At 42.9% G+C, this 14,347-nt stretch overlaps 2 protein-coding genes across 6 annotated transcripts in view; one reads left to right on the top strand and one right to left on the bottom strand.

Moving 5' to 3' along the window:
• The window catches only part of CPSF2 (cleavage and polyadenylation specific factor 2), a 29,908-nt gene extending 27,516 nt beyond the window's left edge, over window positions 1-2,392 (bottom strand). The window contains exons 1-2 of one of the 3 annotated variants that reach the window (XM_065595625.1): window positions 892-2,361; window positions 549-797 (exon numbers count right to left, since the gene is read on the bottom strand). In XM_065595625.1, the coding sequence (XP_065451697.1) occupies window positions 549-552 (4 nt within the window). In that variant the 5' untranslated portion in view covers window positions 553-797; window positions 892-2,361. Of the gene's footprint in view, window positions 1-548; window positions 870-891 lie in introns of those variants that run through there. The other 2 variants (XM_005285432.5, XM_065595624.1) reach the window with 2 other exon arrangements.
• Window positions 2,393-2,510: 118 nt separating this feature from the next.
• On the top strand, window positions 2,511-11,820 carry NDUFB1 (NADH:ubiquinone oxidoreductase subunit B1). 3 transcript variants are annotated; one of them, XM_065595640.1, is made up of 4 exons: window positions 2,511-2,702; window positions 4,206-4,304; window positions 6,886-7,030; window positions 11,725-11,820. In XM_065595640.1, exons 3-4 carry the CDS (start codon window positions 6,891-6,893, stop codon window positions 11,759-11,761), a joined length of 177 nt encoding a protein of 58 aa, XP_065451712.1. In that variant the 5' UTR covers window positions 2,511-2,702; window positions 4,206-4,304; window positions 6,886-6,890; the 3' UTR covers window positions 11,762-11,820. The 3 variants fall into 3 exon arrangements, with proteins under 3 accessions (XP_065451712.1, XP_005285486.2, XP_042714565.2); XM_005285429.4 differs by lacking the exon at window positions 4,206-4,304 and having other exon boundaries at window positions 2,526-2,702; XM_042858631.2 differs by lacking the exons at window positions 2,511-2,702; window positions 4,206-4,304 and adding an exon at window positions 2,864-3,023.
• The last annotated feature ends 2,527 nt before the right edge of the window (window positions 11,821-14,347 follow it).

Below are 14,347 nucleotides of genomic sequence, written 5' to 3'. Positions count from 1 at the left end.
AGAACACCTGTTCTCACTTTCAGGTGACATTGTGAACAAGAAGTGGATAGCATTATCTCCTGCAAATGTAAACAAACTTGTTTGTCTGAGCGATTGGCTGAACACGAAATAGGACTGAGTGGACTTGTAGGCTCTAAAGTTTTGCAATGTTTTGTTTTTGAGTGCAGTTATTTTTTTGTACATATTTGTAAGTTCAACTTTCATGATAAAGAGATTGTACTATAGTACTTGTATTAGGTGAATCAAAAAATACTCTCTTGGTTTTACAGTGCAAATATTTGTAATAAAAATATAAAGTGATCACTGTACACTTTGTATTGTTATAATTGAAATCAATATATTTGAAAATGTAGAAAACATCCAAAAATATTTAAATAAATGGTATTCCATTATTGTTTACTCACACAATTAATCACAATTAATTTTTTTATAGGATTTGTTCTTGTCAAATCCATGTTGACTGTTACTTATGACCTTATCTTCTAGATTCTGGGTACTGAAGTTAAGCTGACTGGTCTACATTCCCCATTTTTATAGACTGGTATTACCCATTTGCTCTCTGCCAGTCCTCTGGAATCTCTCCCATCTTCCACGAGTTTTCAAAGATAATTGCTAATGGCTCAGATATTTCTTCAGTCAGCTCCTCAAGTATTTCAGGATGTATTTCATCAGGCTCTGCTGACTTAAAAATTTCCTAGACAAGTTAAATATCTTCAACGTGTTCTTTCCCTATTTTAGCCTCAGGTCCTACCTCATTTTCATTGGTGTTCACTGTTAGATATCCAAAAATTACTGACCTTTTCGGTGAAAAATGAAACAAAAAATCATTTAGCACTTCTGCCATTTCCACATTTTCTGTTATTGCGCCCCCCCCTTGAGTAACAAGCCTACCCTGTCATTGGTCTTCCTCTTGCTTCTTATGCATTTGTAGAATGTTTTCTTGTTACCTTTTATGTCTCTAGCTAGTTTAATCTCATTTTGTGCCTTGGCCTAATTGTGTCCCTCCTACTTGTTTTTTAAAAATATTCATCCGTTTTAATTTGACCTAATTACCACTTGTATAGGACTCTTTTTTGAGTTTCAGATCATTGAAGATTTCCTGGTTAGGCCATGGTGGTCTCTTGCCATAGTTATCTTTCCTATGCAGGATAGTTTGCTCATACCCTTAATAATGTCTCTTTAAAAAACTGTTAACTCTCTCAAACTGTTTTCCCTCTTAGACTTGCTTCCAATGGGATCTTACCTACCAATTCCCTGAGTTTGCTAATGTCTGTCTTCTTGAAATCCATTATCTTTATTGTGCTGTTTTCCCTCCTACCATTCCTTAAAATCATGAACTCACTATTCCATAATGGTCACTACAATCATGAAGTTTTTTTAAATATAACTTTTAAAGAGTACTAATGAAAACAGTGAGTCACCCTTTGGCCTCCTTTATCTGAAGATTGGGCATATTTAGTCTTGAAAAAAAGGAAACAGAGGGGACCTGAAAATAGTCTTCAAATATGTGGTGTTATTAAGGGGATTATGCGCAATTGGTCTCCATGTCCACTGAAGGCAGGACAAGAAGTAAAGGGCTTAAACTGCAGCAAGAAAAAACAGAGTTTGATATTAGAAAATATTTTCTAACTCCAACAGTAGTTAAGCTCTCTTCCCAGGGAACTTGTACAACACCCATCTTTGGAGGAATTTAAAAACGGGCTGGACAAATACCTGGCAAGGATGGTCTAGGTTTACTTGCCTAGGGGCTGAACTAGAGCACCTCCCAAGATCCCTTACAGCCACACGTCTAGGATTCTGTGATTGCTAGAAGGCTAGAGGTCTCCCCAAAGGAGATGCAATGCGAGCAGGACACACACATACACAGACCTGGTGCATGACCCCTTCACTCACTGCCACCTGCCCCCAGCAGCCTCACTCTGTGAGAACAGACTCTCACTCCCGCCCCTCTCGGGAGGTGCCCCCCTCCCCTCGTTCGGGGGTCTCCTGCCCCCAACTCTCCGGCGCTCCCGGGGAGGAGGGTCCCAATCCCAAGACATCCCGGGGATAGGGAAGCGCCTCCCCCCACTCTCGCTGACAAGGGGGGTGCTTAAATAAGCTCCCCCACCCAGACCAGTCCCCCAGGCCTCATGTGCTGGGACGGGGAGCCTCTTTGCTCGCCAGGGGCTAGTGTGCAGGTCGCTGTATCAGGCTCTGCCCAGGGACATTGGGGGAGAGGAGCGAGGCACCCCAGCACCTACCTCACCACCAGCCCCACGCCGCTGTCCCCAGCCCCCTAAACCCAGTAGGGACAGCACAGGGGGAACCCCGGCCGCCTCCTCAGTCAGACCCCATGTCTTCCACAGCCGCCGCCATTTTGAACTGAGAGGGGGAGGCGGGCCTTGGGAGTCTGGCGTAGGAGAAAGCCAAAGGGGAATAGACTGTACCATTGGCAGCCCGGGGGAGTACGAAGCGGGACTCTCGGGCCTTGTGGCCTACGCATTAAATACGAGAGCTGGGCCATAGAGGCTCATAAGGGCGGCGGCGTGGAACTTTGAAATAAACGCGCCCCGGGGGAAGCTAACTCCCCCTCCTCTCCCCTCCCTTGGTCTGTCCTGCCAGGCTGGTGGCTCGTCCAGTAGCAGCAGCTTGAGTGGCCCCCAATTGCCCTTGGGCTCGGCGCAGGCGGCGGCAGCAGGTCTAGGCCCGACAGCGGGCGGCAGGTGAGCGGGACCTGTGGGTGAGGAGGCCCCGGGGGCTGCACGTTTGCCTAGTGCTGGTCGCTGGCCGTGGCGCCTTCTTGCCTGGGAACAGGGCTCCAGGGCGCGGGGTGGGCCGGGCCGGGCCAGGGTAGTGGGGGAGGGGGGTGTACTTCAATAATACTGGGCCCGTGTGGAGTGGCTCTCGTCCTCAGATCGTGTGGTACTTATACCGTAATGTTACTGGGAGCAGCCGGGGCCCCGTGCTAGGTGCTGTACAAGTTGAGTGGCGGACGCGGCCCCTCCTGTGGAGAGCTTACAAGTACCGCACAACTCACTGTGTGGGTAGGTGTTATAATCTTCAGACACATCCTTGCAGGGTGAGGCTTGAGCCGGGGTGCCTGGGCTTGTGAGCAGACCAGGTGACTACACTCCTTTCAGACCTGAGTTTTATGTCCATAAATACATTTGATGTAGTACTTTAAAAGCGTTTGATTTTTCTGTTGCTTTTAAGGTACCTGGTTAATACTACCCTGTTTCCCCGAAAATAAGACAGTGTCTTATATTAATTTTTGCTCCCAAAGATGCGCTAGGTCTTATTTTCAGGGGATGTCTTATTTTTCAATGAAGAAGAATACGGTACACATTTTTTGTCTTATTATCGGGGAGGTCTTATTATCGGGGGGATGCCTTATATTACAACGAGAGGCAAAACTGTAAGTAGGCCTTATTTTCGGAGGATGTCTTATTTTCGGGGAAACAGGGTACTTGGTTTTTATTGTTTGGAATTTGTTTGTAGGCAAAGTCTAGTTCAGCCATTTTAAGCTCATTGTTGGACCACAGCTTCCTCAGCTTTCCTCCTTGGTCATTCTGAAAAACATGCATGAGACCGTTTATGAAGTCTGATCTTACCATTAATATAGAACTTCTTTTTCTGACTTGTTGCTACTGAAATACCAACTGAGCGGGAGTCATAGCATTATAGAAATGGAGGGATGGAAGGGACCTCAAGGTTATCTAGTCCACCCCCCCAAGCCCCCCAGATCATCTTTGACACGTTTGTCTAACCTGTTCTTGATAACCTTCACCACCTTCTTTAGTAATCTGTTCCAGTGCTTAACTATCCCTATAGTTAGAAAGTTTTTCCTCTCTAACCTAAATCTCCCTTGTTGTAAATTAAGTTGATTACTGGTACTTCTTGTTCTACCCTTGATGGCTACGGAGAATGATTGTTGTAAAAAGGATGGTGATCAATCTTTTATTTATATTTATAGAGTGTTATCATGTCCCCTCTCAGCATTCTCAACTCTAGACTAAATGGGCTAGATTCACAAATGGACTTAGGCATCCAGCTGCCACTTTAGGCTCCTAAATCCCAGAATCAGGCCTCATGGGGATTCACACCCCCCCCCCCCCCACTCAGCTGCCCCTAAATCCTGTAGGCACCAAAATTGCTCAGCACCTACATTTTTGAGGTAGAAGTTCCCTAGGCACTTATGTTTCTGCCTCTGTGCTTTCATATTGTAGACCCATTGCAGGCACCTGGACACCTAAGCTCCAGAATGATGGACAAATCAGGATAAATTAGGCAGTGGAACACTTAGCTTGCTTGTGGGGCTTGATCTGGTAAGTGTGTTCAGACCTCACCTACCGGATTGGGCCTTATAGACTAGTTCACTCAATGGCCAGAGGTGGGGAGGAGCTGTCATAATTTTTAGCCCAGTGGTTAGGTTACTCATCTGTGAGGTGGGAGACCACTGGTTCAACTCCCCCCTCTGCCTGAAGGGGAGAAGGAACGTAAACAGGGGTCTGCCACTTTTCAGGTGAGCTTCCTAGCTACTGGAGTATGGTATATTCTGCTGTGGGGCTCCTTCAGTCTCTCTGATTGAAGATGTTCCACTTTGTATGAATAAATAAATAAGTCACTGAAGCAGGGGGACAGAATCATGGATCTTCTATCTCTGTGGTGAGTGCTTTAACCACCAGACTACAGTCTCATTCTCACACATGCACTGTCTATATCTTTTCCCCCTGCCCTCTTTCTGACCTCCTCCCCTATTTTGAAACTGTTGCATTGTGGATAATAATGAAAGAATTATTGGAGGCGAGAGAGAGAGAGCAAGCGTGAGAATGATTTTGTGACCTTTTGGTTAGAGTATTCACCTGGGAGGAGGGAGACCCAGGGTATGTCTACCCTGGAAACTTCAAAGCACTGCCATGGAAACGCTCCCGCGGCAGCACTTTGAAGTATGAGTGTGGTCACGCCTGAGCACTGGGAGAGAGGTCTCCCAGCGCTCCTGGTAATCCACATCCACGAGGGGATTAGTGCTGGGAGCACAGCTCCCAGTGCTCGGAGCCTGACTACACTAGCGCTTTAAAGCACGTGGACTTGCTGTGCTCAGGAGCGTGATTTTTCACACCCTTGAGCCAGCAAGTTAGAGCACTATAAAATTTAAGTGTCGACAAGCTCCCAGAATCCAGTTCCCCTGCTCCAATGACTGTTTAAAATATTTAGCTACAGTGGAACAGCTTCAACAGGAAAGATTGAGGGAGCCTCAGATTAGAATATCTCAGAGCCCAGTAGCTAGGGCACTCAATTAAGAGATGGCAGATCCCTGTTCAATTCACATATTTCCCTCAAGTGGGGTAGGGACTTGAACTTGGGGTCTCCACATCCCCGGTGAGTACCTGACCATTGGGCTAAAAGTTATGACAGAGCTTCTCCTCTCATAACCCTCTGTCCTCTCCCTTCATTCCGTCCCTTCCCCGCTCCTCCCCCTGGCCCCATCTTCTTGCAAAAGTGGTATAGGTACCTATCTCCAAGACCGCATTTGCAGTTGAGAATCCCAATCAGAGGGATACACCTTCCTGCAGTCCAGACTTAGGTGCCTAGCTCTGAGAGAGGGGTATGCTTCCTGTTCGCTACCTTAGGCAAAGAATGTCCTGGCATGCTGCCTTTTGTGAATTCAATTCTTAGGCACCTATCTCTGCTCTTTCATTGTATAGGGAGCCTAGGTGCCAAACCCAGGTTTTGTGAATCCTGTTGATTTTCTAGGCGCCTAAATTTCTTTAAAAAGCAACAGAGGGTCCTGTGGCACCTTAAGACTAACAGAAGTATTGGGAGCATAAGCTTTCGTGGGTAAGAACCTCACTTCTTCTGATGCAAGTTGTCTTCAAGGTGCCACAGGACCCTCTGTTGCTTTTTACAGATTCAGACTAACACAGCTACCCCTCTGATAAATTTCTTTGTTAATCTAGCCTAGCATGCCCAGTTCTTTCAATTTTTTCATGTCTTACACCCCTGTTAATGTATACCAGAGTGACAGTCGCCTTTTTCACAACAACAACATAGTGTTGACTCATATTCAATTTGTGATCCACTAAAACCCCCAGATCCTCTTCTGCAGTACTGCTGCTTAGCCATTTATTCCCCATTTTGTATTTGTGCATGATTTTTCTTTCTGAAGTGTAGATTTGCGGTTGCCTTTATTTAATTTCATCTTATTGATTTCAGACCAATTCTCTGAAATATCAAGATCATTTGAAATCTAATCCTGTCCTTCAAAGTGCTTGCAGCCCCTCCCTGCCTGGTGTCATATGCAAATTTTATAAGAATACTCTCCGCTCAATCATTCAAGTCATTAATGAAAATGTTGAGTCGTACCAAACCAATGACCGATCCCTTCAGGTCACCATCTGATAGGTCTTCCCAGTTTGACAGTGGACCACTGATAACTACTCTTTGAGGATGGCCTTTCAACCAGTTGTGCACCCACCTTACAGTAATTGCACCTAGACTTATAGATGAATACTATGAAAATTCCTGCTTTATAAAGGTTTGTTGAGAACAAGTATTATATTTTACAACAAGGCAGACTCCTCATAAATGGTGCATAATTAGGATGATTTCTAGTGAGGGACTTTTGTCATAATTTTAAATGCAAATACTCAACCTATGATCACCTTAAAATAGTTTATTAATTGGGTTGCATTCCTATTCCCTTAGTGCAAAATTCTACTGTCAGTACTGCAAGTTCAATCTAGATTCCAGTATCCGGCTGTTCCCAGGAATTCTGTGTGGACCTGAGAGCAGCATTTTTCTCTTGTTAAAATATATGCTGGCCTTCAAATGTTCATGATTGCATAGATTTTTGTCTCCTCTCTCTTCCTCTCCCTCCACCCCCATTTTTTTTTCCCTTCGTTCTAGCACTCATGGTGAATTTTGTCCAAGCTGTGCGTGACTACTGGGTCCATGTTTTGACTCCCATGGGATTTATTCTTGGATGCTATCTGGACAGAAGGAATGATGAAAAACTATCAGCTTTCAGAAACAAGAGCAAGTTATTTAAAAGGTTAGTTTGACACAACTTTTTAACAAAATAATCTGTCGGAAAGGCCTAATTCTGCTCCAATTGAAGTGATATGAGTTTTGATATTGACTTCAAAGGAAGCAGGATTTTGCCCTATAGGTCCTGTCCTGCAAAACGTTGGCACCTCAAGTGAGGTGATCATTTTTCTCAACTGCCATTTAAATTAGTTGGAGTTAAGAAATCTTGCAATCCTTCCCCATGTGAATGTCATAAGACTGGCCATACTGGGTCAGACCAATGGTTCATCTAGCCCAGTATCCTGTCTTACGACAGTGGCCACTGCCATATTGTTCAGAGAGAATGAACAGAACAGGGCAATGATCCATCCCCTGTTTTCCAGTCCCAGCTTCTGGCAGTCAGTTGTTTAGGGACACCCAGAGCAACGTCTTCTGTCAAAGAGTTCCACAAGGTGACTGCATTGTGTGAAGAAATACTTCCTTGTGCTTGTTTTAAACCTGCTGCCTATTAATTTTCATTGGGTGACCCTGACTGATTAATGTCAAGGGTTAAATAACACTTCCTTATTCACTTTCTCCACATCATTAATCATTTTATCACTCCCCCTCTAGTTGTCTCTTTTGTAAGTTTAACAGTCAGTCTTTTTCGTCTCCTCATATGAAAGCTGTTCCATACCCTTAATCAATTTCGTTGCCCTTCTCTATACCTTTTCCAATTCTAATATATCTTTTTTGAGATGGGGTGGCCAGAACTACACTTGGTACTCATGGTGTGAGCATACCATGGATTTGTATAGTGGCATTATGATATTTTATATCGTCTTATCTATCCCTTTCCTAATGGTTCCTAACATTCTGTTAGCTTTTTTGACCGCTGCTGCACATTAAGCAGATGTTTTCAGAGAACTATCCACAATGATTCCATGATCTCCTTTAGTGGTGGTAACTAATTTAGACCCCATCACTTTGTATGTATAGTTGGACTTGCACTTTGGAAAATGTATTACTTTGCAGTAGGGCTGTCAAGCGATTAAAAAAATTAATTGTGCGATTAATTGCACTGTTAATAATAGAATACCATTTAGTTAAATATTTTTTGATATTTTTCTACATTTTCAAATATATTGATTCAATTACAACACAGAATACAAAGTGTACAGTGCTCACTTTATATTTATTTTTGATTACAAGTATTTGCACTGTAAAAAAAAATAGTATTTTTCAATTCACTTAATACAAGTACTGTAGTGCTGAGTCTGTATCATGAAAGTTGAACTTACAAATGTAGAAGTATGTAAAAAAAAACAACTGTACTCAAAAATAAGACAATGTAAAATTTTTGAGCCTGCAAATCCACTCAGTCCTACTTCTTTTTCAGCCAATTGCTCAGACAAACAAGATTGTTTACATTTGAAGGTGATGATACTGCCCGCTTCTTGTTTACAATGTCACCTGAAAGTGAGAACAGACATTCTCATGGCACTGTTGTAGCCGGCATTGTAAGATATTTATGTGCCAGATGCGCTAAAGATTCATATTTCCTTCATGCTTCAACCACCATTCCAGAGGACGTGTCCATGTTGATGATAGGTTCTGCTCAATATCCCTCCAAACCAGTGCAGACCGATGCATGTTCATTTTCAATATCTGAGTCAGATGCCACCAGCAGAAGGTTGATTTTCTTTTTGGTGGTTCGGGTTCTGTAGTTTCCGCATCCGAGTGTTGCTCTTTTAAGACTTCTGAAAGCATTCTCCATGCTTCGTCCCTCTCAAATTTTGGGAGGCATTTCAGATTCTTATACCTTGGGTCGAGTGCTGTAGCTATCTTTTTATAAATCTCACATTGGTACCTTCTTTGCATTTTGTCATATCTGCTGTGAAAGTGTTCTTAAAATGAACAACATGTGCTGGGCACAGTTGCCAAATTTCACACGGTAAATAAGCACCTGACTTTCACAATAAGCCAAAAATCAAGCTAATCTCCTTTCAAAACGAGGCCAACACAAGCCAAATCCTAAGAACCCCAACACTCTATATGATTAGATTCCCCCAGCGTGCAGTCTGGGACTGTGGTGGGCCCACTGTGCACCCCGACTCTTTTTTTTGATCGGCTCTCTGCAAGCAGGGGCAAGTGGCGAGCTAGGGGGAAGGAGGAGGGGGAAGAGAAGAATCAACAACTAGCCAACAAGGAACTCTCAAGCCAATTAAGCAAAAAACAAGCCCAATTTCTGTTTGTTTGTTTGTTTTTCCACGGGTTTGGCATGTCTGGTGCTGGGTCATCATCCGAGACTCCTATAACATGAAATATATGGCACAATGCAGGTAAACAGAGCAGGGGAGATACAGATCTCCCCAAAGGTCAGTAACAAATTTAATTAATGCATTATTTTTTTATGAACGTCATCAGCATGGAAGCATGTCCTCTGCAATGGTGGCCGAAGCATGAAGGGGCATACGAATGTTTAGCATATCTGGCATGTAAATACCTTGCAGTGCCCACTACAAAAGTGCCATGCAAATGCCTGTTCTCACTTTCTGGTGACATTGTAAATAAGAAGAGGCAGCATTATCTCTTGTAAATGTAAACAAACTTGTTTGTCTTAGTGATTGGCTGAACAAGAAGTAGGACTGAGTGAACCTGTAGGCTCTGAAGTTTTACATTGCTTTGTTTTTGAGTGCAGTTATGTAACAAAAAAAAAGAAATCTACATTTGTAAGTTGCACTTTCATGACAGAGATTGCACTACAGTACTTGTATGAGGTGAACTGAAAAAATACTATTTCTTTATTACAAATATCTGCACTGTAAAAATAATATACACTTTTATTTCAATTACAACATAATACAATATATATGAAAATATAGAAAAACATCAAATATTTAATAATTTTCAATTGGTATTCTATTGTTTAGCAGCACAATTAAAACTGCGATTAATTAGTATTAAATTTTTAATCGCAATAATATTTTTTGAGTTAATTGCATGAGTTAACTGCGATTAATTGACACCCCTACATTGCAGTTATTAATACTGAATTTCATCTGCCATTTTGTTGCCCAGTGACAAGGATCTATTTGTCACTATTAGATAAGTCCAAAGCTGACTAAAATCTTGAGTAATTTTGTATCATCTGCAAATTTTGCCACCTCACTGTTCATCCCCTTTTCTAGATCATTTATGAACACGTTGAATAGCACAGGTCCTAGTCTATGTTCCCTGTAAGCTGTGTGGCAACGCAGCGGGCTCTCAAGGGCTGCGCAGACAGGCAGGGAGCGCAGCCCCTCCCACGGCCCAGCGCAGCCCCTCCCACGGCCCAGCGCAGCCCCGCCGGAGCTGCCGGGGAAAGGAGCCCTGCCCATGGCCCAGCCCCTGAACCCCTCCTGCACCCCTCATCCCCAGTCCCACCCCAGAACACACACCCCCAGCCAGATTCCCCATCCCCCCACACCCCAGCCCTGAGCTCCCTCCCGCACTCCAAACCCATCATCACTGCCCGCACCCCCAGCCAGAGCCCTCACCCTCCCCGCACCCCAACCTTCTGCCCCAGCCCTGAGCCCTTTCCCACACTCCGAACCCCTTGGTCCCACCCTCACTGCATGAATTTTGTTAGCACTAATATGAAGGTGATGTCACACACCACCTCCATATTGGTGCACATAACAAAATTCATTCCGCACATGGACATAAAAAATTAGAGGGAACACTGGTCCCAGTACAAATCCTTCATGGATCCTGCTTTTTATCTCTCTCCATTGTGAAAACTGACCACTTATGCCTACCCTTTGTTTCCTATCTTTTATTCAATTACTGATCCATGAGAGAACCTTCATTTTATCCCATGACTGCTGACTTTGCTTAAGAGCCTTTGGTTTGGGACCTTGTCCAAGGCTTTCTTAAAGTCCAAGTACTCTATATCAACTGGATCACCCTTGTCCATGTGCTTGTTGACATCCTCAAAGAATTCTAATAGATTGGTGAGGCATGATTTCCTTTTACAAAAGCTGTGTTGACTCTTTCCCAATAATTCTGTTCTTTACTATAGTTTCAACCAATTTGCCTGGTACTAAAGTCCCATTGACTTTGTTGGGAACCACACATACATAAGGGATTGGCTCCTAATTCCATCTTTTGCTTTCAGACTAAAAGGGGCAGGGAGCCCTGAAGATGCACCTTGTTCAGTTGCTTTCTAGCAACTCTTCTAACTATTTTATGGGTGTCTTTGTCATGCTCCTAAAGTATCTACTTCAAGCCCTCATTAGCCACACTTGATAACTAAGGCCACAGTTGTCCAATGAGCTCAACTCCAATGTGAGTGGACCCTGCCATGAAGTCCCATTTTAGTCAATAGAGATATGCTGCTGCAGGATCTTCTCCACAGCTCTCATTGTGGGGGGTGGGCCTAATGTGGAAGGGAGTCAAGAGTATCATAAGGAAAGTACACAGAAAAAAAATGATCCTAACCTTTAAGAAGAGGGAAAGGAAGGAGAAGACGAGTTGTTCAAATGAGATAGTTTTTGATTAACAGTTACAAGGGAAGTCAAGGATATTAATTATTCTTAAAAGTTAATATAGAAATCAAGATCTGTTACAAAATACCTCACAATTAAGCTAGTGAAATACTAACTTACATTATTGTTCATAGATTTTAGATTACAGTCTGCAAAAGTCCTGTGCACTACCTAATTTTACTATCCTCATTTGTTTCCCCCCTCCACACAGGGAATTGAAACCCGGTGAAGAAGTTACCTGGAAATAAAGGCTGTCTGTGAAATGGGAAATGCTTCCATGTAATTAAATTAGCATGTATAACAAGTGGATGATGTCTTTGTTACTGTGTCATCTGTGGAACAGGAACCATGTTTTTACACTTGATACACTTGGTTCCTAGTATTAAAAAAGATAAAGCCACTGAAAAGCGTAGTTTAATTCTGCCAGTTTAATTCCCTGTTCTCCATTTCCATTTTGAAGGACAATTTAATCATATGATTAATATCCTGTTCAGAAATGTTTTTTCTAAAAAGTCTTGTTCCTAAGGAAAAAACGCACACAATAAGCAGAAAAACTATGTAACAGGCACTCACATTTAAACCAAATGAACAAAACCCTCCTCCAAGGCTAGGACTAGTCTCTTTGTATTTTAATTGAGTAAAATGGAGAAAAAAAAAATTAACAGTGAAATGGAAATTGATTTGTTTTTATTTTTTTATTTAAATACTGAGTTAGTTATAACAAAGTGTGTGGGTTTGCTCTAAATCATTATAAAGTAGGGAGACCTGTTGGTCCTCTTCCTTATTGTTCTCGTGTAGGTATTCTGAGCAGTTCAGAGGGTGCAGCCATGGCTTGGGCACAGGTGCTTTTGTCCTATGGCATGTTGCAAATTCTGGACATGGATAGGTGTTTGCCATGCACCAAGCATAAAGTGGAGCAGCCTTTGGAACTGCTGTAATTTATGGAAACTACCAGGAACCATCTATGGGCCATGCTGCAGCCTGTTCTTTGCCCCAAGGCCTGTGAGGAGTAGGGACATAGGAGCATTATGTTAGATGGTAAGCAGCTGGAGCCAAGGAGTGGAGGATATTTGGTTCTGTATTTCTACATGCCTAGCTCAACAGGATCCTGGTCCATGATGGGCTTCCTTGGTGCTACAGCAATACAAATAATAAACAACCCTATGCTGTTCAAGGAATTCCCTGGGCTGAGGAAATTTTGGCTGTGAGGGAGGGGTTCCAGCTGCTTTCCAGATCTTTATGATTGTGGAGTGGTGTAAAGGTGCTTAAAACACAGCCTTGAATTCAGTCATAGAGTTTGACTGATTTTTCTCACAGTAGTTACTCTCCTTCAGAACATGAAAGGGTCACCCCTCAAACCAGCAGCTTTCCATAAATCTGCACATTGGTTCAATACCTCCTAGTCTGTCTGCTATAAAAAGCCTATGGTTTCCCCAACTGCTGCTGTTCCACAATCCTCAATGGTTTTCAATGAGTTTTGGTATCAGTATTAACTTGCACCAAGATCCCTGTGGTGTTGAATTTAGAATGATGCTATAGAGAGCACTGGAGATGAAACTTTTTAGTCATTATGCAGTGGTGTCCGTACTTCCCACTTCTGTTTCTCCTCCTAACTGATGACAGAGCCAGAATAGGATAGTAATCAGAATGTATTGCCTCCCAGAAAGCGCATAATTTACCACAGATGAAGTGGTAGACTACTGGGACAGTTCATCTGGAAAGGAAAACTCCAAATTAAGCACCTACTGTTAGGACATGCTCCTTTGGAAGAGCTATTTTTCTGTACTCTAGAAATATCATCCACCTAAACACTACTCTGATGGATTTGTAGCATAAATTACATGCGCTAGCCAACAGTTCATCCTAGGACTGATCACTTAATGCCTATCTTTCTGGTATCTGAGTGCCTTAGTGTTCAGATATTACAGTGATGGGCAATACAGGTATAAGACAAAACAGGTAATTTTGTCTTTGCTGGTTGATTCTTTCTTCCTTATCCTATTTACTGAGGATGAGCATGATCAGATTTGTTCTGTCCCAGTAAACTTTTTGGGAAAGGAGTTGTACCTTCCTCATATTTGGCAAGAGCCTAACACATTTCTGATGCTACTGCAATCTTTAAAAATGTCTCTTCTTGTCTCTGCTCTTTTCCCTTTTGCTCCATTCTAGCCCCACCCTCCTGCTGGAGCCCTTCCCCTCCAAATTCTCTGTGTTCTACTCTCCCCTCTTTTTCCTCTTTTGCCTTCAATACTAATATTTTATATACCAGTGTGGCTATGACTGGCTGTTGCCTATGCCTAGCTCAGCACTATGCTGCCACTTGGCAATGAGGTATCAGTGGTAACCACTCACTCCCTTTCTCCATCCTCTTCATTTGCATCCTCCTTATAGTGGTTGAAATGAATGAGTTTGGGGAAAGCAGATAGAGAAAGAGGTTTAGGTCAGCAGAGTGGACAGCTGGTTCACTTAATTAAAAAAATAAGTCATAATCATTAGTTTTCAAATGCCACCATTTGTACAGATAAAGGAGAGAGTAGGAAATGCCCTTCATAATTCATACAGCCTGACACATGGCATGCCTTCACCAGGAGGCTCTTTTCCACCTACTTTCATTAAAGTGCCCTGAATCTAGCTGACACTTCTTCCCTTCAATTAAATGGGCAGTTATGAGAAATGGGATAATCTGCTTTGAAAGTGAATTACATTCATTTCTGACTGAGTTAGTGTGGAATAGTATATGGGCATTGTGACAAAACTGGCTAACTAAGACTTAATTATCACCACCCTGAACGAGGTGGATTTTGGAAGGGCCTGCCACCTGTAGGAATAGAAAG

This window comes from Chrysemys picta, chromosome 4 (assembly GCF_011386835.1).
Source record: "Chrysemys picta bellii isolate R12L10 chromosome 4, ASM1138683v2, whole genome shotgun sequence".
NCBI lineage: Eukaryota > Metazoa > Chordata > Testudines > Emydidae > Chrysemys > Chrysemys picta.
The sequence above is the reverse complement of the archived record's forward strand: the minus strand, read 5'-3'. Positions and strand labels throughout refer to the sequence as shown.

Excerpts from the sequence above, each read along its gene's own strand:
- NDUFB1 (XM_065595640.1), top strand. The coding sequence starts at position 6,891 with ATGGTGAATTTTGTCCAAGCTGTGCGTGACTACTGGGTCCATGTTTTG. Across the intron at positions 7,031-11,724 it reads AAGAGCAAGTTATTTAAAAG|GGAATTGAAACCCGGTGAAG; the intron begins GTTAGTTTGACA and ends CCCTCCACACAG.